The sequence below is a fragment of the Oryza brachyantha genome, chromosome 7, assembly GCF_000231095.2.
Source record: "Oryza brachyantha chromosome 7, ObraRS2, whole genome shotgun sequence".
Taxonomy (NCBI): Eukaryota; Viridiplantae; Streptophyta; class Magnoliopsida; order Poales; family Poaceae; genus Oryza; species Oryza brachyantha.
In genome coordinates this window covers 4,148,308-4,174,898 of record NC_023169.2, presented here as the reverse complement: position 1 = coordinate 4,174,898, position 26,591 = coordinate 4,148,308, and the positions used below count along the sequence as shown (strand labels likewise).

The following is a 26,591-nucleotide window of genomic DNA, read 5'->3' as shown; positions in this document are numbered from 1 at the left end:
GGGTACAAACGACATTTTACATATCCTGTTGGATAAAAAAAAAATCAAAAACAGCTCAAAATATCTCTTGGTATTCTATGTAGAACGTTAGATTGAGAGTATCATTTTAATGTAAACGGTGGTATTTTGTAGATAGCATATGTATAGAGTGGCATATCATAAATTTTGTTGAGACTATCTAGAGTTCATGATGCAAATTCTACGAGAGAAACAATAAAAAAAAAGAAGAAAAAAAACAGCGCGTGGATAGAGCGAGCGAGAGATGAGAGAGGGGAATGATAATGGATGGCCGGAGGGACACCAGCGAGTGAGGATGCAGTGGAGACGGCAGGACGGCGGTGGATCTTCCTGCGAGGGGGGACTCGCGTCGTGAGTGAGGAGAGAGAGAGGAGGCAAGCAGCTAGGGGGTGAGGTGGTGGGCCATGCGGATGCGGGGAGGGGAGTTCATCGATTTGTCCGCGTTAGGAAGGTTTTCTTGGCTCATCTCTTTTTGTTGCAGTGCTTGAATTTTGTTTACTTTTATATTTATTTTATTCAAAAAAATTAAATGATTTTTGTTTTCAAAAGCACATCCTCCGTTTCATAATGTAAGATGTTTGATCTTTTTGTTACAACGTTTGACCATTCGTCTTATTCAACAATTTAGTACTCAGTCTATCCATAATATATTGGATTCTGACTATTTACTCGTAATTTTTAACCATTCGTCTTATTCAAAAATTAGTGCAAATATACAAATTTATAAGGAATATTTAAACTACTTCTAATAATAAACAAAATAAATAATACTTTCAAATTTTTTTAAATAAAATAAGTAGTCAAACATTGCAAACAGAAAGTCAAAATCTCTTGTAATCTAGGACTGAAGGAGTATATATAAAAAATAACAAGTCGTGCTTAAAGTTCTTTTGATAATAAAGTAAGTCACAAGCAAAATAAATAATATTTTTATAATTTTTTAAATAAGACAAATGGTCAAACGTTGTAAGTAAAAAAGTTAAATATTTTACATTATGAAATGAATGGAGTAGCAAATCTAATCTCTCAATGCCCAGCTAGTGGACGTGAAATATAACGACTAAGTAGGTATGGCATTATATGTAGCAAATGACCAGAGTAGTGGGGAGAGAGTTATTGAATAGATCGTGTGAATTTTACATATGGCTTCCCTCGCTGTCAACCTAATATGTGTACCTGCAAAATTCACACCCTCGGATAGGCAGATGGGACCCGATCATTTTGTAAGCGACCCCCTTAACACCCTATAGCTATGTGTTTTAAGACTAACCAAGGGGCTACTTGCAAAACACATAGTAGAAGGTTGGAGGACATTATCTAGTGGAGAGGACAGAGAAAGCACCTTTTTAATTTAATGTTTTTTAATTTAATGTTTTTATATTTTCTTTTTACCTAGAACCAACCGTAAAAAATCTAATCTCAAATAGATAAGCGATTTGACCCGTAAAATTTTTCAAGACTCTATCTAGTAGGTTTTCAAAGTCTCCCCTAAAAAACATAAATTTGTAAGTAAAATTTTACGATTTCAAATTCATCAAACCCGATAAAGCGGGGGAGAAATAGATGTAACATTTTCTATAGATGTATGTGGACGTAAATTTTGCCTAAATTCCAAGTTTGTTCCCTTGTTTGGGCTTAAAACGCCTTCGTGCTGAGCGACAAGAGGACCACCCACACAATAACCAGCCCTGAACCCCTTTCACCTAGCATGAAGCCCCCTCCCTACGAATAAAACACCAACTATAGGGTGTCAAGGGACCGTTCGTAAATATGTCGCCCCTATCCAGCAGTCGTTTGCTACGTCGGATTTCATGTCTAGCTAGTGATATTTTATATTTTGCGTTCACCAGCTAATGTTGGGATGTTCGATTTGTTATTTTGAAAACAATAGTATATTTTTTAATTTTTTTATTAAAATAAAAATAAAAAATCACAAGTGCGTTGGGCTTTTTTATTTTTTTCTTTTTCAGTGCATATTCAGTTCCTTGTGGGTTATTTTATTGTTTCCTTTTATGAGGATGATGCGCTTCTTTTATGAGGATGATGCGCTTATTTGATCGGTTAATTTAGAAAGATTAATGATGTGATTCAGTATGATTCTACCAAAAACTAATAATAATTGTTTTGGATTATGTTGCTCATATCCCGTAGCAACGCACCGTGGCATTCAACCATCGGAAAGTACAAGAAAGAGCAGCGTAGGAGTCAACCACACGCGCAAAGAAAAATTGCTTGCATCTTATTGTATCATATACTCTCGTTCATCACTGATTTATTAATATTATAAAAAGTTTAGGACTTTTAACACAAATTTATTCTGTAGAACAATACATGTGAACTAAACATGTATTTGAATTCTTCTTCTTTTTCTTTTAGCTCCTCATCCTTCGGTGCTTTCGAACCAACTAAGCGTGTTAACACCAGAATTTAGATAATTCTCTGGAAATTAAACCATGATTAAAGACCGAATTAAACGAGAAACAAAGCAATCGGATACAAGACCAAGCGGAATACGACTCGAATTCAGCCGATGGAGTCTGGATCGGATAAGAAATAAAGTTCGATTGGGCCTAGAATGTTACACATAGATTCGGAAATAATCAGAATCCGTGTAATTTAATCTTATATGTTAATTAGAGTTAGTTTAGATTTTTCTTTTATCTCTAAGGAACTTAGAGTCTGATCAGGACTTGTGTGTTAGAGATAGAATCTAAATAGGAGTTTGTTATTTCTTTTTATCTATTAGGAGTTGTATGTCGTGTCCAACATGGCCTAGCCTTCACCCGAGGGTATAAATATGTATGCCCGGGGTCCCTGTAAATCATCTACATCATAATTAGATCAATTACTTTCGGCGCATCGCCACCCTCTTGTCTGAGGTTTTCAACTCCGGTGGAACTTGGCACCTGACGCGGGGCTGCATCGCTTCGATCTCCAGCAGAGTGGTAAGTCCATCGTTCCGCCGGGCCACGGTAATCATTCGGCTAGATTAGAACTGTCTCGGTTATGTTTGATCTTTTAATTTAGTTGTGTGATTGCTAGTTATCGTATCAGTTTCAACTTAGATCACTTTCATATTTGAGTTGATCTGGTCGACTACTTTGGACAATTTACATTGGTTTGATAGCTATTTGATATATTCAATCTAGTACTGTCTCGGTTAGGTCCGATCTAGTACATTGCGTTTGTCAGATGATTTATATCATATTGATGTATTTTGTTCACTATTTTATTAGAGTACCAGCCGATAAGTTACCAGTCATCGACTCATTGGCTTGATAGCGATATAGATCTATTTAGTATCTATCCTGAAATTACTAGGTTTAATATTGAATTGTCTCGGTTGGATTCAATCTTCTATGATTATTCTTAGCAATCTAGGCTAGGTATTTTATAGATCTTGATTATTTGCCCACCGTCTATAGCTGATAATTTTTGCCGATCTACATGCTTATCATATTTACATCAATAGAGTAGCCGATTGCTTTATTACATTATTTCTATACCAATCGGTTTGATTTAGTTAGATTGGCAGTTATTTATATTGCATCGGCTTGTGAGAATTACATGCAAGTTGGGTTTAGCCGATCGTAATACATGATTCATTGTTTATTCCAAGTAATTCGTCAGTTTATTTATTAACCTTATTGGTCTTCATGTTTCATGTAATCATATCATGCTCGACTGCATATTGTCTTGGTTAAGTCCAGTCTATGCACGTCTAGTTCGATCTGGTTATAGGGGCTTGTCCGATCGACTAAGATTAATAGGTAACTTGGCGGATCGCGTTAGTCTAATATTTACTTCAAGTCTATTTCTAGTGAGTTTCTAGCCGATCTAAGCTTTTACGGCCGATCATTTATCCTATCGGCTAAACGCTGCTGCATCAATATCTGATCGGTTGGATATTATCGGTTGGCTTATTTTACTGTTTATCTTGTCGGTTATAGGATCAAACTGACTGGCATGCCCGCGCATCATTATAAGAATTTAGGTCCTGTACTGGAACTATCTAAGATTGACTCCCAGACCTTCGTGTGTGACACGTCAACGTTTACTTTTTGACGTCAACAGCATTATACCTAGGTACTCGTATCTAGGGCCACGTTCGGCTACTAATTTCCTTACCCTAGATTACTTCGTTTTCCGCACGCACGTTTTCCCGAGCTGTTAAATGATATGTTTTTTAAAAATTTTCTATAGAAAAGTTGCTTTAAAATCATATTAATCTATATTGTATTTTTTATAATTAATAATTAATTAATCTTATACTAATCTATTACTATATTTTTCGCACCAGATAAGTAACACCTCTTTTTACTCTAGCCAACCCCAGGCTAGCTCGTATACCACAACATATGACATGTTATTCATGGTCTCTCTATGAGTTAGCAGTAACTATTATATAAATCTATCCATATTAGTTGCGGGAAAATTAACCATTTGCCACTCTTACGAGTGCAATTAATCTCATGTGTCTATAACATGTGGCCCGGACCCACATGTCATAGGGGGAATTTAACTATTTGCCACTATTAAAAGTACAACTCTTTAAATATCATTATTACGTTTGGTCTTATATTTTTGCCATCGGAGAGAGAAAATTGCATAATATTTTACCACTATCGCCTACATGGCATGCAACATCATAGTACCAATATGGATATGATGTCCAAAAAGTCTATTTTGTCCATGGTCCAACGTATTTGATCTCTCCGTAGTGGCATATTCGGGATTTTTATTTTGGTGATTCAACTTATATAATTTTTTAATTGTCACAAATATAACATAAAATATATATAACTATAATATAAAATTGATCAAAATTTATTTTATATGTGTAAATAAATAATATTTTTCTAATATTAGGCAATACCGGGACAATTAAAAATATTTTTCTAATAAATAAAAATATTATTTATTTACATATATAAAATAATTTTTTAATCAATTTTATATTACAGTTATATATATTCTATGTTATATTTGGTTATATTTATGACAGTTAAAAGATTATATAAGTTGAATCACCAAAATAAAAATCCCAAATACACCACTAGGGAGAACGGAAAGAGAGGGAGATCAAATACATTGAGCATGGGCAAAATAGACTTTTTTAGGCATCATGTCCATATTGGCACGTGATGTGGCATGCCATGTAGACGAAAGTGACAAAATATTAGACAATCTCCTCTCTTCGATGGCAAAAATGTAAGACCAAACATAAGAATGGCATTTGAAGAGCTATCACTTTGAATAGTGGCAAATAGTTAAATTCCCCCATGTCATAGACACATGAGAGTGGCAAAATGTTAAGACCACTCGTAAGAGTGGCAAATAGTTAAATGCCCCTCAAAATATACCATTTTACTAATTGTAGTAATTGTTTTTTAATTCTGAATGATCTAATTCCTTACCAAGGTTTGTCTTGACTAATTAATCATTGATCTGATGAGAATCATGGAATACATTACTGACAGTGGTATAAAATTTAAAGCACATAAATAGTTATGTTTTGGAGTGAAGGGAGAACAATCTATGGAGTGTAGCAGGTAGAAAAGCTTACTTCTTGTTGCTTATTATTGCTCCTTTGAAACGAATGAATTTTAAGTAAAATTCATAAAACTACATATATTTTTAACAAACTATTACAAAACCATATATTTAAGCTGTTGTACCACACCACTATATATTTAACAACAAGTTTATCGTAAACCTATATATTTTATATTGAGTACCATAAATTACAGTTTTATTAGCAAAATCATGACAAAACTACAATGTTTATAGCTCCAACACTACGAATTTAAACTACAAATTACAGATTTATTAGCAAAATTTATCATAAAACAACCATGATTATGGCTCCAACACTAGGGATTTAAACTCTAAAAATATAAAGTTTTTAATAATTTCACAACTAAATTTATAGTTTTGTGATATTTACTTTTTAAATATGTATTTTTGCAATACACTTTAAATCTGTAGATGTGACAGTTTAATCAAGTATATGTATTTTTGTGAAATTTACTTATGAATTTTAAATATATATTTTTGTGGATGGGCTATTTGGTTTTACCCCTGTTTCAGATTTTAATATTGATTTTACCCTTTTTTTAGGTTTTCATTTTTACCCCTGTTTTTTTAACTGAACCAATAATCTGCCCTCTTTTAGATCAAGAGACCTAACGGTGTTAACTTAGAGGTTAAAAATACTCTTATTTTACCTTTTCTCGGGAATTTCATTTTTAGCCATGTTTTTTTTGTCATTTGTTTTTTCTCTGTTGTTGCATATATATTTTTGCGATTCACAACGGAGGGCAAAAACGCAAACAACAAAAAACAAGGCTAAAAATAAAATTTCGAAAAAAGAGTAAAAGAGTACATTTATCCTCTAAATTAACATCGTTAGGTCCCTCCATCCAAAAGAGAGGAAGACGGTTGGTTCAGTTAAAAAAACATGAGAAAAATATAAACCCTAAAAAAGAAGAGTAAAATCAGTATTAGAATCCGAAACAGGGGCAGAATGAAATTGCACCTTTATGAAACGATCCAATCCTTTGAAATTCCAGATAGGTTTGATCGACCAAACCTAAAAGGCCCTTAGAGGTTGTTTAGATGGGGCTAAACTTTTTAGCCCCATGTCACATCAGATGTTTAAACACTTATTACAAATATTAAATGTAGATTAATTATAAAACTAATTACAGAAATGATAGCTAATTCGAGTGACAAATTTTTGAGGCTAATTAATCCATAATTAGGGTATGTTTACTGTAGCATCACATAGGCTAATCATGGATTAATTAAGCTCATTAGATTCGTCTCGTAAATTAGTCCAAGATTATGGATATGTTTTATTAATAATCTACATTTATTATTTATAATAAGTGTCCAATATCCAATTTAACTAGTAACTAAACATCCAATTTAACTACAAACTAAACTTTAGTCCCGGAAAACAAACACCTCTTAGTCTCGATAAAACACCCCCTTAGTCCCGATATGATAACGAGCAAAATAATGCATTGCCTGGACTTAGATCGGGTGGTGGGAGAAGCAAACGCCTTACGGAGGATCACAATTTCACATAGGATGCATTGCTCTAAAGCCGAAGTTTACGACGGTTTCAATTCAATTCAACCACCAATAAGAATTTACTCATCAATATTTCAAAAAAAAATTACTCATGAACAAAACGAAATTTACATTTCGCTTTTCTCCTTTGCAGATTCAGAGATGAGTAATTTGTAAAAAAAAATAACAATATCAAGTTATAAACAGTGAAAAAATAAACGCCACATGGCGAAGAAGATGCCAGCCTAGTGCTAAAACTGGATTAATAGATCGTAGTAGGACCATGTCTATAAAATCTAACAGCTGCATCCTCTTAGCAGCCGAGGAAACAGGCAATACACAGGATTGGAAAATGGGCCACCCCGTGCTGCAGAACATTTCAAATATGTAAGTTGTAGCCAATCTGAGACATAAAGGTTGTCACAGAGCATGTGGAAACCAATCTGAGACACCAAGGTTGGACCACCGCCTCTTCCAAAAACTTGTATGGCTCAAGTGGCTGACTAAAAATAATGCTCCAAAATGGCACCGAAAATCCCGCATAAGTCAAGAATGCACCGCAGCAGCTGTGATCATCACCACAGTATATTGGTGAACGCCCTTTTATCCTAAGAAAACCCTCTGGTCTGCAACATGAACTCTGTACAAAAACGACTATGATTCAACTGTAACAATGGCCTGCAGAAGGCTCCCGGTGTTCTTATGTTGGCAACATATTCCGTATATAACTGAGTTCCATTATGAGTTCAGGGGTCTTCTTAGTCCAGCTTCCACCTGTGAAAAGAAAAATGTCAAATAATGTCGTAAATACATCAACATAGTTAGTACTCATGAAATACTACCAAGTACATTGATGCCAATCATTAGAAAGCTGTTCGATCAACACCTGTTGAATCACATGTGATGGGTTCAAAGTGAGGATCCTAGTGGTAAGAATCACTGAGACAACAGCCATGAATCAAGTATGATACCTATTTCCATATTCTGGCAGATAGTAATAAGCACATAGTTATGCAAGGAGAACTGGAAAGGGTAGTTCTCCAACTGCACATGATGTTTACAACCAGATATCCAAACTTAAGTAAAAACATGACCTACAGGGGGTAAGATAGCCCCTGGGCATTAAGCATAGAAGAAGACCTTACGCAGTTCAAGAAAACCCTTGAACCCCTGCCCCACCCGTACACAGCTGAACCGTAGCCCATGTGAGAACGACTAACGACCTGGGCCGACTTGGGCCGAGCCTTAGACTTGTGCTTTGACGTGGGACAGACAAGGGGATTTTTTTAAACCTCAGCCTGAAATTCGTTCTCACAGGGAGTCGAAGCCAGGACCTAAGGGGTGCTACTAGAGCCACCCAATATCATAAAGTAAATCAACTCAATAGAGGCATCAGGGACCCATACCATCATAGACCATAATTATGGTTTCATCCACCATGATGGGTACTCATGATCAATTGTGGTCAAGACATGTAGAACCTTCCCAGAATCACTTAAATGAGACAGAGACATAACCTTCTTCGTAGGGACATTCGAAGACCAAGTTTCTTGACATAAATAAAGGGATATGTAGAAGTCTAAGAATGCCATCAGACATGACTTACATCATTGGCCATTAAAGATCTACTTGCAAAAGATTTAAGTCGTGGAGATTGACCCGCAGATGTTGATCCACTATCATTACTACCACTTTGTTTATCACCCTGCAGATAGAGAAGTCAACATGAATTTAAATATGCTAGACTTCAAGCAATGATAATACAGACAAAAGACATACTTCAAACACTGACAAACTTTGAGAATATTTAATTGTGTGGTTGAAACTAATATATGTATAGTTTGAAAATTGTATCACTGGATGTAATAAAAATTCTTTCATGATCTCAAAGACCGACAAATATAAGGCAAGTATAAAACAACAGGGACAGTGGTTATTTAAACACACATACACAAAAGAAAATATTTAAGAAATTAGGAGGGAATACCTGATGATTGCATGTATTGTTTCGCACATCTTCGAAAAGAGAAGAATAGTAGGCAGGATCATAAATAGAACCACCCAATATATCATCAGCCATGGAATTCCTTCTAACTGAATTTGATCTTGGACTCAAGAAACTATTTCTTCCGTCATAGTTCACTTCATGATAAGTTGGTGTGCTTGATGAAACCCCTAATCTATACATTTGGATCCATATGAAGGAGGACAAAAACCTAACTGAAAACCCAATGATTTGCATCCACAATGCTAGTTTGAGTGAGAAAACGAAAAGTTGACCATACTTCTCTTCAGGAGTAATATTCCTATCAAATAGAGATATAAGAATATGGATTAAAAATAAAAAATAGAATGTTAAAATATTATCCCTTTATCTTAGAAAGGAAGTGTACTGGCAAATATTTCAATGTTCATGCAATAGCAGGTATAATAACAGACTTGTATTTTCATCAGGTTGTAAGTTGACAAACATAAGGTATGGAATACTAGAAGCAACCAATCCCATATGGGTACTTATAGTATTTGCAATGCAGCAAGGTACTTCCATACGGCACTTAATTTACATAACAACATAATGCAAAATCTACACAAGCACGTGGTGACATCCAGTCTTATTGTCACAAAATGCAAAGTCTAAACAGTTTCGAAGCATTCCCTGAACCTCCATAGAATCTAAAACTATTTTCCAGAATAAAGAAATGGCAGAAACAAGTGAATCAGACTAGAACCACTGAACTTTAGTTGACTCCAAAGGATGTTATTAGAAACGAGGTTTGTGCTTTACTACTTTTGCTTAAACATGGTTTCAGGGGAATCTAAATGCAAAACCCAACATATCAAAGAACAAGCAAGCTAGCTTGGCAGTTGTTCTGTATGGATTTTCCATTTCATTGAGATTTATCCAACCATCAAACACAAAACGGACTCATTCCATGAGTAAACTAATTCATTTCCTTTTTGACTTTTGGATTTTAACCAAAGGTCACAAGGCCTATTTACTAGGCAAAATACCATGTCATTTTTCGCAATGCAGAATAAAAGCTGGTTTTAAACTGAAAATAATAGTCGTTGGTTCATTGCAGAGGGCATACCATATAGCATGTGAGAAGAGAATAAACCAAGCAACATCAAGGACAATGGCAAAGAACAGGAGGACTGCATATGTCCGGCCAAGTCTCTGGCTGCTACTCTCAATCGCAACAACAGCAAAGAGCCCAATTACCAGGTTGATCACAAGAACACCATTGAACAATGCTCCAAGCGATCCAATCAGTGCACAACCAATCTGAGAAAATAACAAATAATTAATTATGCAATTAAAACTTAAGTAGTTTAGTTCGGAATTTGGATGTGCAAACTCTTGTTTCAGCATTCTAAGCATTAAAGAAGCATAATAGTGGAATCGAACCAAATGTAAAGCAATCAGTGAAGTTATTGCATGTACAATGTTAAACCATGGTGACATTGGGAATATGCTATTTTTCGTTTGGAATGAGAGATTTTAATGCAATGTCTACACAATTAAGTCGCATCGACCAAACATAACTTGTTGCTAACACTGTAAGCATCAAGAAGATAACGACTGTGCCAGTTCAAAAAAAGGCAAAATACAGGACATAATAATACCATTGTGGAAGTAATATTTAAAAAAATTGAGATTACAGTAGACATTTATATTCATTCCTCTCTTTTATATTTCTAGACCACTACAAGTTTATCACAAACCAAAAAATTGATCAAATGTTAAAGATCACCTTTAAGCCACAAGCTCATAATCAAGCAAACTAATTGCTTTGCAATACAGGCATCAAGTCGTCAGAATCTACTTAAACATGGGAATCTATTTGCCCAAGCCCACAAGGTACAATACCAAAATGGTACCAAATCCAAGGTATAACCAATGATATTGGACCCTAGACGCCTATTGAATGACATGCAGCAACTATAAAACCTCTCTGATATCTTTCAAACTTTTAGTTAGTCAGGGTAAAGAGTGTTAATATAACAAATATAATCTCCATTTTTTCCTCAACTGGAATGTAGACTAAAAATAAATCCGCAAGCATAGACTAAAAATCAGGAATGTAGTTCGCCACACCAAGAAATCACCCTGATAAAAACAAGCAGAATTGGGGAAATTTTCTAGTCCTTTGCAGCGAAGGAATTTGAACTGTACCACGCTCAAACTTCACCCAGCAACCAGATCGAGCAGAAGGAACCTAAACCTCGATTGAACCAAACCCACCCCAAATTCCCCAGCACATCCCGACGCCGCAAGCAACATGCGCGCCCTAGCGCGAAGCAGTTACATCCAAGCAAGGTAGTAGCGAAACCTAGACGGCGGCCCCCTTCTTTCCTCCCCTCCTCCTCCTCAGACCCAAACTCCCAAAGGCTCCCCACCATTCAGGGAACCAAAGGAACAATGAGCGACGCAAGCGATAGATCTCGGTGGGGAGGCGCCGATCCATGAGAGAGACAGAGAGATGGAGAGAGGGACAGGGAACGCGCACCTGGAGGTAGATGAGGGCGAGGGCGAGCGACTGGAGCGCGTCGTAGTCGCGGAGGAAGGAGCGCAGCCGCGGCCCGATCCCGGCCGCCGCCGGGCAGCAGCAGCAGCAGGCACGCATCCCGTGCCCCCGCCGTGCCGGGACATGCAAATCTCGCGGCCGCGCGGGTGGCTGGCTCCCTCCTCCTCCGCGGCCTCCTCCTCCGGCGAGCGGCGTGATCGGCGGCGGGGGAAGGGAAGGGAAGGGAGGGGAGGGCGAGGAGGTTGATTTGGGCTTTCGGCTTTGGACGGGTTTGGATGCTTTAATTGATTGATTGGTTAATCAAATTTGATTAATTCGGTGAGAGACGGCGAGGCGGGGCAAAGACAAGTTTGCGTTGCCTGATTTGTTTGGGAACTTCGGTTTGCCTTTCCTTTTATTAGCTTAGCGGTTTCAAAAATGGCTATATATCGCCTGTTTAAGAAATTTAGATGGCTTTTTGTTCCCGTGCAACCACGACTCCACGAGCTAGGAGCGTCTCAAAAAGTCGATCTATACCAATAATACTCTGTTGTTGTGATGGTTTAAATATCACAGCTTCAAAAAAAAATATAGTAAAATGACTTAAATATCGTAGTTTCAAAAATGACATGCTTTGGTTTCAAAGATGTTCTGCAAACGAAAGGATGACCGGTAAAATGACTAGCGGCTTTTAAAATGGTTTAAATATCGCAGTTTAAGAACTAAGATGGTTTTATAAAAACCGTTGGTCCGGTAATTTGATAGAGCTCTAGCTTCTAAATATAATATTAGGAACGAAGTCCAGAACAGATCTATTTGAATGTAGCTTCGATTTTCTAGCTCTTTTTCTCACGCTACTTTAGCCAGCTTTGCTTCTTTTTTATGGTTGAACTTTTTTATTGAATTCTACCGTTATAAAAGTGACGATGGAACTAGAATTGTGTTATACATGTTAAAAGTGCCGGTTTACGTCAGTATAAATATTTTACATAAAACCTCTACTTTTTTATTCAGGCTTGAGTCTCGAAAACAAGCCACCGTTTGAGAAAGAAAATTACATGGTTAATGTGTAACTCGAGATACATGAATAATAGCCATGGATTCAAACTAACTATATCATGCTAATATAATAATCAACATGTAAAAACATTAACCTAGTTAAGATCATAGATATGATAGATGAAGTCGACTCTATAGTTAAAATGCAAGTCCTTTGATGTACAGTAAGATCAATCATATGAATTATAAGTGTATTATTACAGCATAGATCTAACGATGTTTTGATGTGGATATTCTTATATTTATCGATGCTCACTAACATCGTGTGCTGGTTTTTTCTTACCTCCCACACATACTAAGCAAATTTATTTTACCGGGACGAGTATATTCTTTTAATAATTATATTTTTTTACCATATAAATTCCTAGACTACAAGTATAATTTAACATTCTAAAAATCCATATTGTTGTTTCTAATCTATCGTATCCCAAAAACATTCCTAAATTAGACTTGCTATACGGAGTAGGTACATCCTAATTAACGAGATACATATATGTGTACACGCGGTTGCACGTGGTAGCTTAACATGTACTGTAGTACAGCGTGACTAATCTGACGCTAGAAAGCTCAACTTCTCGAATCTGTATTAAACATAAATATTTAACTTCTCAACTAATACACCTGGAAGCAACACGTACTGATAGTCAATCGCCGCTGTATGACCATGTCATCGTCGATAAAGGTTTAGGGTTGCTTGAGATGATTAGATTTACCGGTCATCCTTTGGTTTTTTTAAAAAAAAACAAATGGCATATTCATAAATAAAAATTTTATATGTGTATTTTTAGCGATCTAAAAATAAAATATGACTAAAAACACTAAAATCAACTCTAAACTCGAAGTTGAAAATTTAAATTCTGCCTTATAACCAGAAATAAAAACGAGAAAGCCCTGCTAGCCAGTCAACTTTGCAGTGGTTATATAAAAGGTGTTTAGAACAAGAGTCTTTGAAAAGAAATTTAGTAGGATAAGCATATTATTAATATAGGATTGTTTTTCTTTGAGAGCTCTTGTGTTAGAGATATAACCCGAATTATTATATGTAATGTATTTGAATTATATTACTAGTTTTCTACTAGATTTCTTCTAACCGTTTTCTACTTGAAGTAAGAATAGGGTCAGTTTTCTAATAGGATTCTATCAACCTTTTTCTATTAGAACTCCTTGATTTTTTCCATATATATCCTTTGTAAGCTGTACGGGAAAGATGCGACGGCCCGGTGCATTCCCCTGCGTTGTAATCACATCTCATAGTGGTTATTGCCGGTTGGCGCCCGTGGTTTTTCCCTAAGGGTTTTCCATGTTAAATTTGCTTCTCAGGTATACGTATATTTCCCTAACACTTTAGAATATGTCGCATGAATTGAATTTTCATTGGAATTTGGAGACAATTATGTCAAACTTCATGGGGGCAGTTCCTCCCAGAATTGAGTTCAAGGCAAACTCTCTGCCTCTCTCAGCTCTCGGGCAATTGTCCTTGCCTATAGCAAGTATAATAAGTGTGTAACTTAACTATAAGTATATACGGAGAAGAGATAAAATATAAAATTAAGAGAGGTAGCTCTAATGCAAGAGCTAGCTCTACATATGTGCTCTAATGTAGATGTATTACATACATAAGTGAAAGAAAAAACCTGAGAAAAATATTTAATCCAACCTTATAACTAATATATTATGTATGTTATCTGTAATATGAATTTATAGCTAATAGTCAGTCCTACTATTAAACTTACTCTTAGTGAGCCATGTACCTTCGAAATAACCATCTTTGTCAGCTTACGGCACAGAATTTTATAACACTCAGTATATTTTCAAAGAAGAATAAAATAATACAACCTACCGTGTAGATGAAAGTACAACTTGATAAATCAAATAACAAATTTAAAGAGTGGCGCAAGCGAGGTTCCAATAGCCATTTTTAGATCTACTCAAACAATAGCTATTTTTTAGAAACAAAGAAAACCAGTAAGTAGTCAAATATTAGTGGCTACTTTTGAATCCAAATTCTTAATCCAATTTTCCGTGGGATGTAAAAAATCAATTAGCTCTCAAATTCCTCTACAATGCATTTGGTATTGCAAATTAAAGAGCCATTTGTCTAAGTAAAACCTCCCAATCCTGCATAGGGTATGGTCAGTTGGCCACCACTCACCACCCATTGGAGCATATTCAAGAGAGCACTAATAATTAATTCCTCAAATTTCCGTTTGAATCCAATTAAAAATTGATGTAAAAATTACTCCCTTTTCCAAAAAAAAAACTTAAAACTGAATTATCCTATATTAGGAATACATATGTTCCCCAAATCTGGGATACGAGAGAGTTCATGTTAAGCGTGCTTAAATATTGAAAATAAATTTAAAAACCTATTAAAGGTATGATTTCCAGCCTAACTGCCAAAATTTAGTTTTATGGATTAATTTTAGACATGTCTTAAAGATGCAAACATAACACACACAACTTTTTGCATCCACCAGGCTAAGATCAACCTGGATGGGCCATACGACCTGGGGTATTCATTTCCAATCCATCACACATGGCTTGCCGGTAATCTTTGTCGCATTCCAAATTCGATTTGTAATCAACTAATAAAGTAACAAATGGCAAAACAAAAGGTGCAGGGCAGAGGAGTAAAACACCTTTGAATTTTACAAAAGGGAATGTATCATATACACACAAGCTTTAGGTACATACTACCAAGATAATATCACCGAATATTTTAGAAAAAAAATCTACTTGTCCTTTCACTCACGCTGATTGTTCAGTCTATACTTAATAGAGACCAAAATATAATTTATGGGTTTAATTATATATATATATATATAATATATTCTTAGCGATTTTAAAAGAAAATTCTAAAATACAGACTATGACGAAAACCCAAAATTAAGTTTTAAATTCATTTTTGGCAATGTTTATAAGCTATAGGAAAAAAGATGAAACAAACTATTACATATATTTATATAGCCTTATATTTTAGCCATAGTAAATAAAATAAAATCCTAACAATTTTAAGATTATAAATGTATAAATAATTTTAACTTTTTATCTCAATGAATTTGAAGATTAGACTTTATACATACATGTAATAATATTGAAAGTATATAAAGCCTGAGTTTACCAGATATGTTTCCTATACAAGAACAAACAAAACTGTCACTACTCTTAGCAAGCTAAACCCCCAAACTTCCAAAGTTTCAAGAATTCTAAAGGTTCTACATCGTAAGATATTTTGGCTAAACTTAAACCGCACAAGAAGAGAACACGGTCACGGACACGACCAAGGGAGAAAGGTCGTGTGGTGAGTGTTGACCAGAGGCTTTAGGCTTTAGGTACACTTGTTTTTACCTTTTTTTTGCATCAAAAAATACAGGAAAAGTCCAAAGTGCTCCTCTTCTATTCTGAATAGATCGTGGATTGGCTTCTGTCTGGACAGATCGGACTCCTCCCCACCCCGACGCCGACGCTGCCATCCACCGCCGCCAGCTTCTTTGGCCACAGCCGTCGTCGCCTTCTCCCGCCGGTGAAGCCGCCTCCACCGGCCTCCGCGCCTAGGAATCTCATGATAGATAACGATTCGTTTACGTCATAAAAACCAGAAATTTCGTCATGTTTCAAAATCTGTGACGCTCCTGTGACGAATACTATCATGCGTCTCTAATGATGTTCTGTGACGAAAACGTGTTTTTCCGTCACTAATCTAGTGGCGATCCTTCTTTCGTCATTGTTCTATGACGCTCATTTTTGTCATTAACAAGCCCAAAAAACGTCATAACTTATAAGTTGGTCTGCCAAGGACATTGTAGTAAGCAGTCTATTTATGGGCTAAGCCCAATTAAAATCAAGCCCAGCCCAATTGGCAATTTATATAAAATTTTCAGCCCAAATATATTATACCATTTTCGTTTGTGACAAATGGCAAGTAGGCCAAGCCCATTTAAAAACACCATAAAGGCCAAAGACCAAGATTTGTACCCAGTAATAACCATCTAACCCATTTAAGGCCTATATGCTATTTTCAGCCCATTTGTATTATATACATTTAGCAAGTAGGCCAAAACAATTTGAAAAGCCTAGATAGGCCCAAGATATATAGCATACATCAATATATATTAACATACAATATAACAAAGAATATCGTAAATTAAAGTCAAGTCTCACATGTAACAATACACTCACTGATCAAAACAACAACAAAAAAAGGTTCACAGCTGCCATAACTCTTGTTCCTTCCAAAGGCATGCTGACATATATTGAAAAGTTATAGATCTTGATAAGGTATATAACTTTATTTTTGATGACTTTTTCAGCTGAAACCATTTAGTATTTGAAAATATTGATGGAAGTTGTCATCATTTGAAATTTAAATTCAAATGATTGAAACAAAGTCATATAGCAAAATGACCAAATCAAAAGTTATAGGTATGGATGAGTTATACAACTTTGTTGTTGATGACCTTTTCAGTTGAAATCATTTAGTATTTAAAAATGTTGTTTGAAGTTGTCATAATTTGAAATTCAAATTTTATATAGGTTAATCAAACTCAGATGGAGAAATAACAAAAGTAAAATAGGTAGATCTCAATAAGTTATACAACTTTATTTTTGGCAACTTTTTCACATAAGTTCATTTAGTATGATAAAATTCAGTTCGAAGTTTAATATTTTGAAATTAAATGAAAGGAGAGAGGCCAAATGGACTTGTTGGTGAGGGAAAATTAAAAGGGCTGGCCCGTAACAGCCTTCTTTCATTTCATCTTTTTTTTTTACCTTTTTCTTTTTATTTTATTATATCATTGTGAAGTAATACATAAAAAATCACAAAAGATGAACTTATGTGAAAAAGTCGTCGAAAACAAAATTGTATAACTTATTAAGATCTACCAATTTTAATTTGGTTATTTTCCCATCTGAGTTTGATTGTCCTATATAATATTTGAATTTCCAAATATGACAACTTCAAACAATATTTTCGAAAACTAAATGATTTGAAATGAAAAAGTCATCAACAACAAAGTTACATCAATATCTATAACTTTTATTTTGATCATTTCTTCATTCGATAAAGTAATTTGTAACATTATTCACAAAATGTAAATATCTCTTACATAGTTTATAAACTATAGCAGAGATATGTAAATTTTATGAATAATGTTACTATGACTTTATGACTTTATCAGATTAAGAAATGATGAAAAGAAAAGTTATATATATCGATAAGTTATACATCTTTTTTGTAGATGACTTTTTCAAGTGAAATCATTTATTTGAAGTTGTCATAATTTAAAATTCAAATTAAAATTATAGAAATAATGTCATATAGCAAAATGACTGAAACAAAAGTTGTATATATTGATGAGTTATACAACTTTGTTGTTGATGAATTTTCAATTGAAATCATTTCGTATTTGAAAATGTTGTTTGAAATTGTCATAATTTGAAATTCGAATTCAAATTATTGAAACAAAGTCATATAGCAAAATAACCAAAACAATAGTTATAGATCTTGATAAGTTATTCAACTTTGTTGTTGATAATTTTTTCATGTGAAATCATTTTGTACCTGAAGAATTATTTTAATTCAGAATAAAATGGGTTGGACCGGTGAGGGAGACAAAATAAACTTCTCGGTGAGGGAGGAACAAGTGGGTTGGACCGGTGGCCAGAAGAGGAGGAGGGGAAGAGGAAGGTGGCCCAAGGAAGGAGAGAGAGGCTGCGGGCCAAGGAAGCGAGAGAGTAACACTTGGACAAAAAAGTCCTAAGGACATAGAGAGGGACTTTAATTTATTTTCCATTTATTTTAATAGGTTAAATGCACTGTGGTATTAAAATTAATTATTGAGCTTACAAATTTCACGTAAAATTTCAGAGAATAATTTAGACCACATAGAATATTACAAAAATATATTCAGCCATGATTTTTAAAGGCAAATTTTAGTTCCTTATCAATTCACTTTATTAAATTGCTTCAACTTTTAATATATTTTTCTAGAAATGCATTATATAAATCTGTGACGTTTGTTTTTTTGCCCTTTATGACAAATTAGAATTCGTCATAATGTCCCATTGAAAATTTTATGATGATTTCTAGTTGATATTAACGATGAACACCTTTTTTTGTCACTAAGCCACCCATCTCATTCTAATCGTCATAAAATGGAATGTGCTAATGACGAATAGTTTCGATGTCATGAGAAATTCGTCACAGAAGGTCATATTTGTTGTAGTGCTCCCAACCGCCGCCGTGCCCCCGTCCCCCCGCCCAACAATAGAAGATTTATTTTCCCTAGAGCTGAATAAAGAGAATGTTTTTCGCATCTTATGAAGAATTTTTTAAAAAAGTTCCATGGCAATACTTTTGGTAATATGTACCCTGCAGCTAAAGCTTACAAGGAAGAGGTGTTTCAGAAGCACATGATACCTATTGTTATGGACCTACTGAAGTTTGGAAGTGGTTGTCCACATATCATAGTTTGAAGTGGATGAGATGTGGATTCAGCACTGCAATTAAGTGTGACTACATCACAAATAATATGGCAGAAGTGTTCAACAACTATATTTCTAAAATAAAAGATTTACTGGTTGTTGACCTTGTTGACAAGCTAAGAGAGAAGATTATGGTTCCGTGGGAAAAGAGGAGGAGAATTGGAGAACAGCTTCAGGGTACGATTCTACCGGCTGTAATTCTCCAACTAAAGGTAAGAACAAGAGGTTTAGGCCACTTGAAGGTTATCACAACTAGCCTACATACTGCCGAGGTGCAAGACTTTGGCAAGGATTTTGGAAGGCATGTCATTACAATAACGACAAAAACATGTACTTGTGAGGAGTGGCAACACACAAGTCAACCATATGATCATGCATTGGCCTTTTTAACAACTTAGTGTGAAACCAAGAGTGGTTTGTATTAATTGTGATGGAAAATTGGCAAGTGTGGGTAAAGCGTGTGTGTTGACTAATGAGGGTCAAGTTGCGAAATCTGTGCCCGTAAAACGATGGTTCGAATTGTTTGTGTGCAGGTGCTTGGGTCAACCTTGGTCAACGACAAACAAGGATCAAACTCAGGGAGAGTTGTGATCTAGCACGGTCGAGGACGTCAGGTAATAAGGTGGGACACATGCATGTACGCAATGGACGAACATCGTGCAGAACCACTGGATATTCGCGAAGAAAATCGAAGAGAAGGAGGAACACATATGCATGCATAGCTGCATGTGTACACATGCATGGTCATGTACCTGCATGCACTATGCATATGCTTGTGCGAGATAGCTAGCTGGAGTACGTATTGTGTGCATGCATGCACGCGTGCTGTGCACAAGCGAGCCGCTCGGGTGGCAGGGCAGCGCAAGCCTACAGCCCAGCGCGCATGCATGTGGCTCGGTCGCTGGCGTGCGGGCCCGGAGAGGCTGGATTGCGCGCGGCTGTTTCGGCGCATGAAGCTGAGGCATGGGAGCTCGCTGGCGAATGGGCCCCGGGGGAATCGTGGTCCAATCAGCGACGGACGCGTGGCCGAGCTAGTTGTCTCATGCACGCACCGGAGGCAGTTGGAGGGTGGATCTTCTGTGGCTCGTGGGATCAGCTGAGAAAATCCTGAAAGTGAAGAAGTGGCTCATTCTGATGCCTTGATCTTGCATCCAACGACTGTGAGGACTTGGAGTAGCCGCCAAGTTTCAGGGATAATGTGGTCATTTTGCAATGGAGGATTAGCCCTATAAATAGGGAAGGGATGGTTGCTTGAGTTAGCAACTTTGTGATGGAATGAAAAATGTTTTCGAGAGTGGTTTGTTACTCTAGCTTGTGTTGGCTAGATGCGACAATAACTCTCATGAATTGTTATTGTTAAGCTTGTGAACCAAGCTTTGTAAACTTCAAAAATGAAATTTGAAGTTTACTTGTGAAATGAAATTTTATTTACCGCATTTAAATTTTATGCTTTCCGCATTTAAATTCCTGTCGATATTTCTTGCTCTGTTTTATTTTTGACATCTCCATTCCTGTCCTCCTATTTTTCACGGAGATATCTTTTCGGAGTTTTGCGATCGAATTGGAATTTTGTTCTTTTCGTGTATAGTTACACTTTAGCTATATTCACCCCCTCTGTAGCCTAATCTGATCTCATAATTGGTATCAGAGCCCGGTTATAGTTCGTTGTAACTTAACCGTGGCAACGAACTAAATCTAGGCTATGGAGAAGTATTCGATTAAGCCGTTTCGATGGTGGCTCTAGGCTATGGAGAAGTATTCGATTAAACCGTTCATTTTCGATGGTGGCTCAGATTTTATGTTATGGAAGGCATGAATGGAATCTTAACTTCAGGGGTTAGGGTTCAAGGAATGGCAAAGTGTTATCACTGCCTACCAAATACCCGAAGATACCTCAAATCTCACGGCAGATGCCGTTCCAAAATGGGAGGCAAATTACCGAGCTCGAAATGCACTTCTTGCTGGGTTAGGGTCTGGGGAGTTCAGCAGATTGAACCACCTCAAGACTGCTAACGAAATCTGGAAAAATATGTGCTCCTTCCATGAAGGAAGCAAGGAGATTAAATTGGTTCATCAAAACCAATTCAAGAGGGAATACCAGCGATTTGAGATGAATCCTGGAGAATCTATTGATGAATATTTTAAGACATTTGAGAAGATGAATATTTTAAGACATTTGAGAAGATTATTTCAAACATGAGGTCTATCGGTCTTGAGCTTGAAGAAAATGATAAGGCTCAACACCTCCTCAACAACCTTAATCTTGGACTTTGGGCTATGAAAGTTACATCCATCACAGAAAGTGCACCTTTGAGCTCACTCACTGTGGAAACGCTTTACTCTAGGCTGAAAACCCACGAGATGGAAATTTTCCATCGCAAAGGTCAAAAGCACTTGATGGAACGTGTATTTGAGCCATATTCTAGCACTTGTGCTAATGATACTGCTTTGGTGTATGGTGGCATCTCACTTGCCGCATTACACTCCATCTCTGACGAGCAGATAGAGAAGATCCCTGAAGATGATCTTGCTCTAATAGCTCGCAAATTCTCTAGGGCTTACAACAATGTGAGGCACAAAAAGAAAGGGAGGAGTGGCAATGCCCTCAACTGTTTTGAGTGTGGAGAGCCAAACCACATATGCGCCAACTGCCCAAATTTAAAAAGTAAAACTGAAAAGACGTCCAAATGGCCCGAAGGCCAAAAGCGTGGGAGCCGGAAGGAGGGATTGCAAAAGACGATCCACAAAGTACTTGCCGAGGTCGAGGAGGTGGAGCTGAGCGACGACGACGACAACGATCGTGAGAAGAAGAACAAGGATGATATCAATTTTTTGTTTACCAAAGAAAAACTAGGATGTACAGTAAAAGAAAAACTAGGAAGACCAAACCTATGAACATAGTTGAACCTTCCACATCACAGAGAACAACCAATGTAGATAGAATTTTGCAAGAAAGCCCGAGAATGGTTACAAGGACGTAAGTTGATCCATGGAGTGTGTCTTAATATTTGTTTCTTGTCTCTAACTTAGCTCATGTGTATGCACAGGCGTCTTGCAATGCTACTAGGCGGAGGAACAATCTCCTCTTGGAGTGGGAGGGGTTGGAGACACAACAAATCCTTCTAGAGGAGCCAACACTTCTGGAGGATCATCTCAACAAAAGAAGAACAAAAAGCCGACTCCTAAGAAAATGAAACTAAGTTGATTCCATCATGAAGAGTTGGTTACAAATTAATCCATGAAGTCTGATATGAAGTTCAATGTTGTATTTTGCTTATTAATCATGTGTGAAATGATTGCTGCACCACTTGTATTTTGATTAATGCTGAGAGCAAAACTCATGTAATATGTCTCTCCTAGGTCTTTTGTAATGTTTAGTACTAGAAACTATTGTTGAAGATTGAGTTCAGATGGACTTTTATTATTATTATGTGATGATGTATGGTTGAGATTGATTTTGCTGGTTATTGGTGTTGGAAGATATGATTTATTATGGGATGATGAATGATTGATTTTGATTTTTGATGGTTATTGTTGTTGGGAGATTTATTATGTGATGTATTTGTTAGTTGAGATGAATATATATTTTTTTGGTTATGAGTTGATATTTATTATATGATTTATTACATGATTATGAATGTCTGGGATTTAATTTTAGTGTTTGCAACTCGGTGTTGTCCCCTTTTTTGCTGGGCATGGAGGTGGCTGGATAGGCTGCATGCTTTTAAATTGAGCAGGGGCATTTCAGTCCTTTCACAAATCAGTTTGGATGAAAAAAAAATAAAAATACACTTTAAATACCTGAGAGTGGCATGAAGAATGACATTTTCATAAGAGCATGGTAAAGAGTGATATTTTGTTAAAGCCACTTGAATGAAGTTTCCTAATCCATACTATGGTTTGGTGGTTGCTAGGCCTTAGGCCACTCGCAGATTAATAGGTTCGGGTGATTAGGAAACACACCTAAACCAAACCCACTAGATGCTTTGCCCATTAATAGATCTCCAGATATAAGATTTGGACCATAAATGTATTCTAATAGAGTATAAAAACCCACCAGGTCTCAGACCATGAGGCCCATTGCCAACTTTAGCTGAGGCTGGCTCTGCCCACTTCTGCGTCTGGGGGAGACCCACCCGCTCCCACGTACCAACAAGGAGAAACAAACCAATTGTTAACCAACAAAATAAGTGATAAGAACTTAACCCGCCACATAGGAGCAGTAATACATGTTATGTTATTGTAGAAATGAAACAGCTAACAAGTATATTGAAGGTATTGGTCAAGTTCATCACAATATGGCCACAGAAACATCGTATGGCAAATCCTTGTGCAAAAGGAAGAGGTGCAGATAATAAGCGAGATGACATTCGAGTGAGGTATCATTACAAAAAAAATATTGGGCTTGCCAAAGACACCTAACAAGATTGAAGCAGTGCTTCAAACTATGTATGAATGAGATACATGCATTGCTCCTAGTCAGCTCCAAGTTTTATGGTCGGAGTTCCAAGCTTCAAGCCTACAATTGCACAACAGAGAAAAAGGTCAAACACATAATACATTACAACTTCTGGCGTATCGCAATTGAAATGAGGACGAATAGGACCTTGCTGGCAATGTTGCTGGACAGCCAATCCAGGCCTTCGTACAGACCCTCACCAGTTGTGGCACAAGTGCTCTGAATGTACCTATGACAATATAAAAGCGATCAAGAGTTTTTAGGGGTGAAATGAGCCAGTGAATTACATCAAAGGTAAAAAAAATGCTGTCACAATACTATAATACTCATTTGTTGATGAGCTTCAGGCTATCTCTATACTGAACAGAATAGAAATGGGTGAATATTTACCAGTGTCGCTGGCGAAGGGAATGTAATCCAAGCTTATCAGTAATCTCAGCAGCATTCATAGCGTTAGGAAGATCTTGCTTGTTGGCAAACACAAGCAACACAGCATCGCGTAGCTCATCCTGCATGGATTTCAATTGAATTTCATTATGTATGGTTGCTAAGATTTGTCAACTTAACAACAAAGATGTGCTATTTTCCCAACAGTGTATACAACAAGAGGGATAAAGTCTCTCATCCTAAATAAATAAACGCATGACAGATAGCAGCTAATCAATTGTATCCCCCTGGAATACAAGTCCTTTCAGTTGCTCCAGTATAGAGAATTCCTCCAAAAGGAACAGAAAAGGTACGAGGGCTTTCAGGCAGTAGATAAAAGTAGTATATCTTGTGTAAATTGATTTGCCATTATCTTTCTGAACTTACAAAGGGCTGAACTAGCATTTTGCTTAGTTAATCAAATAACGTGTCATGGGTATCAGACTAGTGCCATAATTCATGAATGAATTGAAATGGCACATCAACAGGACAAGACAGTAAAACAGAAAAAAAAAAAGTAATCTTACCTCATTCAGCATCCTGTGGAGCTCATCTCTAGCTTCCACAACACGGTCCCGATCATTGCTATCCACAACAAAGATAAGACCCTGTGTGTTCTGGAAATAATGCCTCCAAAGAGGTCTGATCTGTTTCCACAAACACGAAGACAAATTAGACGCTACGCTAAATAACATTTGGATGGTTTTGAAACCTAAATAAGTCAAGACATAGGACCAAGTGGTTGTTTAACACTTTTCACGTAATCTGTCTGCTTGATTATATATTAGAAAAGACCATTAAGAAAATACACGCAGCAGCAAAAAAATATTCAAGCAATAAAATAGCATCAAACAGACTATAAAAATTAATAATGCACGAGTTTTACCTTGTCTTGACCCCCCACATCCCAGACTGTGAAGCTAATGTTCTTGTACTCGACAGTTTCAACATTGAACCCTGTGTTTCAAAGAAAATTACTTATTTAGAAAGATACAGGAAATAGAAGTAGAAAAGGAAACATTGAGACTATGACATTGCTCAAGTACAGAAGGAAGAGAAGATCACACTTGTTATCTGCCCAACATACATTTTTTTTCCAAATTTATTGTTTAAAATTTGAAATCTAGGTGTATATTTAAAGGCACTACATCAGAGTATGATATCTGACATGGAATGATAACTCTTAACCTTTCATACAACAGAAGCCACAATAGTATGCAATTCTTTTGCATGCAATTATTAAACCCAACTTTTTAGGTAATGAAAGAAATTAAGACATTTATGTTTATCAACAGCTCTAAGAAGAAAACCCTAATTTTGAAGTGCACAACAATGATGCCCAAATGAAAAGGTGCACACGTAAAGCATTCATTGCCCAACCACAAGTTTACAACATGGTCCATAACTGGTGGGCACCTGCAGACCCTATAAGACGCATGATGAGATATGGCCAGCATCTAAGAAAAAATGTGATTGTCAACATAGGATGTGATTCAGCTCTTCAGCAGAGACTTGGCTACTCTCCTCAGGTGTCAGCTTCGAAATTCAGCAGATTTTGTTGTGTGTTGACCGGCAAGAAAGAGCAGTATAGCACCGCTGATAATTTGAACAATTGAATTGTAGGGCATCTAAATTTCTTAACCGCTATTTTATATGTATTTGAATTTTATTAACCACTACTTTATATGTCTCTGATATAATTAGTTATCGTGGCCATTCATGAAAATCTACATGCACAAATCGAAAACGCACACAGCAAGGCAAACGGAATTCATTGAAATACAGGGAGAGGCTGACCAATGGTGGGGATGGTGGTGACGATCTCGCCGAGCTTGAGCTTGTAGAGGATGGTGGTCTTTCCGGCGGCGTCGAGGCCGACCATGAGGATCCGCATCTCCTTCTTGGCGAAGAGCCGGCTGAAGAGCTTACCGAACGCCAGCCCCATCTTCCCCTATCTCTCCTCCCTCCCTCCACCTGCAATCCACCCATCCATCAGAAATTCACAACACCCCCCATTTCATCGCAAATCAACGCGAGATCCAAACCACGCACCGGCGGATCTAACGCAAAAACAGAAACCCTTTTGGGACCAAAAATAAACAATGCTACTGGTATCAAGGCTAGGGCAGGGCGTACTAGGAGAGAAACTTGCAGATCTGGAGGAGAGCCTATCTAGGGTTCATGATGCGAATTCCACAAGAGGAACCCAAAAAAAAACAGCGCGTGGATATAGAGGAACGGACGGATGGTTGGATGGAGGGAGGGAGGGAGGGAGGCTGACCGGTGGGTGAGGATGCGGCGGAGACGGCAGGGCGCCGGCGGATCTTCCGGCGGAGGCGGGGGTGCGGACTCGCGTCGCGAGGGAGGAGAGGAGAGGGAGGGAGGGAGAGGGAGAGAGAGAGAGAGAGAGGAGGCAGCGGGTGGATGGAAGGAAGGAGCGAGTTATAAATGGGCCGGCCAAACTGTCTTTGATTTGCTTGCCCACGTGAGGAAGTTGTTGCGGGTAGCGATAAAAAACGGTACGGAAATATAGCGATATTTTTTTTTGAAAATAATAA

At 37.0% G+C, this 26,591-nt stretch overlaps 2 protein-coding genes across 2 annotated transcripts; both read right to left on the bottom strand.

Moving 5' to 3' along the window:
- Positions 1 to 7,136: 7,136 nt before the first annotated feature.
- Positions 7,137 to 11,997, bottom strand: LOC102717355. The gene is made up of 5 exons (XM_006657503.3): positions 11,607 to 11,997; positions 10,188 to 10,381; positions 9,083 to 9,401; positions 8,702 to 8,800; positions 7,137 to 7,869 (listed from the first exon to the last, which is right to left on the bottom strand). The coding sequence occupies exons 1-5, from the start codon at positions 11,721 to 11,723 to the stop codon at positions 7,834 to 7,836; spliced, it is 765 nt and encodes a 254-aa protein (XP_006657566.1). The 5' UTR covers positions 11,724 to 11,997; the 3' UTR covers positions 7,137 to 7,833.
- An 11,396-nt stretch (positions 11,998 to 23,393) lies between these two features.
- LOC102717078 (ADP-ribosylation factor 1) lies at positions 23,394 to 26,448 on the bottom strand. Its single transcript, XM_006657502.3, has 7 exons — positions 26,315 to 26,448; positions 25,831 to 26,007; positions 24,920 to 24,990; positions 24,561 to 24,680; positions 23,998 to 24,116; positions 23,755 to 23,836; positions 23,394 to 23,667 (listed from the first exon to the last, which is right to left on the bottom strand). The coding sequence occupies exons 2-7, from the start codon at positions 25,976 to 25,978 to the stop codon at positions 23,662 to 23,664; spliced, it is 546 nt and encodes a 181-aa protein (XP_006657565.1). The 5' UTR covers positions 25,979 to 26,007; positions 26,315 to 26,448; the 3' UTR covers positions 23,394 to 23,661.
- Between the last annotated feature and the right edge of the window lie 143 nt (positions 26,449 to 26,591).

What these genes read in the sequence shown, in the direction of transcription:
- LOC102717355 (XM_006657503.3), bottom strand. Translation starts at nt 11,723, where the DNA reads ATGCGTGCCTGCTGCTGCTGCTGCCCGGCGGCGGCCGGGATCGGGCCG. An exon ending in CTCTTCTCACATGCTATATG is followed by an intron (nt 9,402 to 10,187) that starts GTATGCCCTCTG and finishes TCTATTTGATAG; the next exon opens with GAATATTACTCCTGAAGAGA. An exon ending in GATCTTTAATGGCCAATGAT is followed by an intron (nt 7,870 to 8,701) that starts GTAAGTCATGTC and finishes TTCTTTTCACAG; the next exon opens with GTGGAAGCTGGACTAAGAAG.
- LOC102717078 (XM_006657502.3), bottom strand. Translation starts at nt 25,978, where the DNA reads ATGGGGCTGGCGTTCGGTAAGCTCTTCAGCCGGCTCTTCGCCAAGAAG. An exon ending in CACCACCATCCCCACCATTG is followed by an intron (nt 24,991 to 25,830) that starts GTCAGCCTCTCC and finishes TTTGAAACACAG; the next exon opens with GGTTCAATGTTGAAACTGTC. An exon ending in TCCACAGGATGCTGAATGAG is followed by an intron (nt 24,117 to 24,560) that starts GTAAGATTACTT and finishes AAATCCATGCAG; the next exon opens with GATGAGCTACGCGATGCTGT.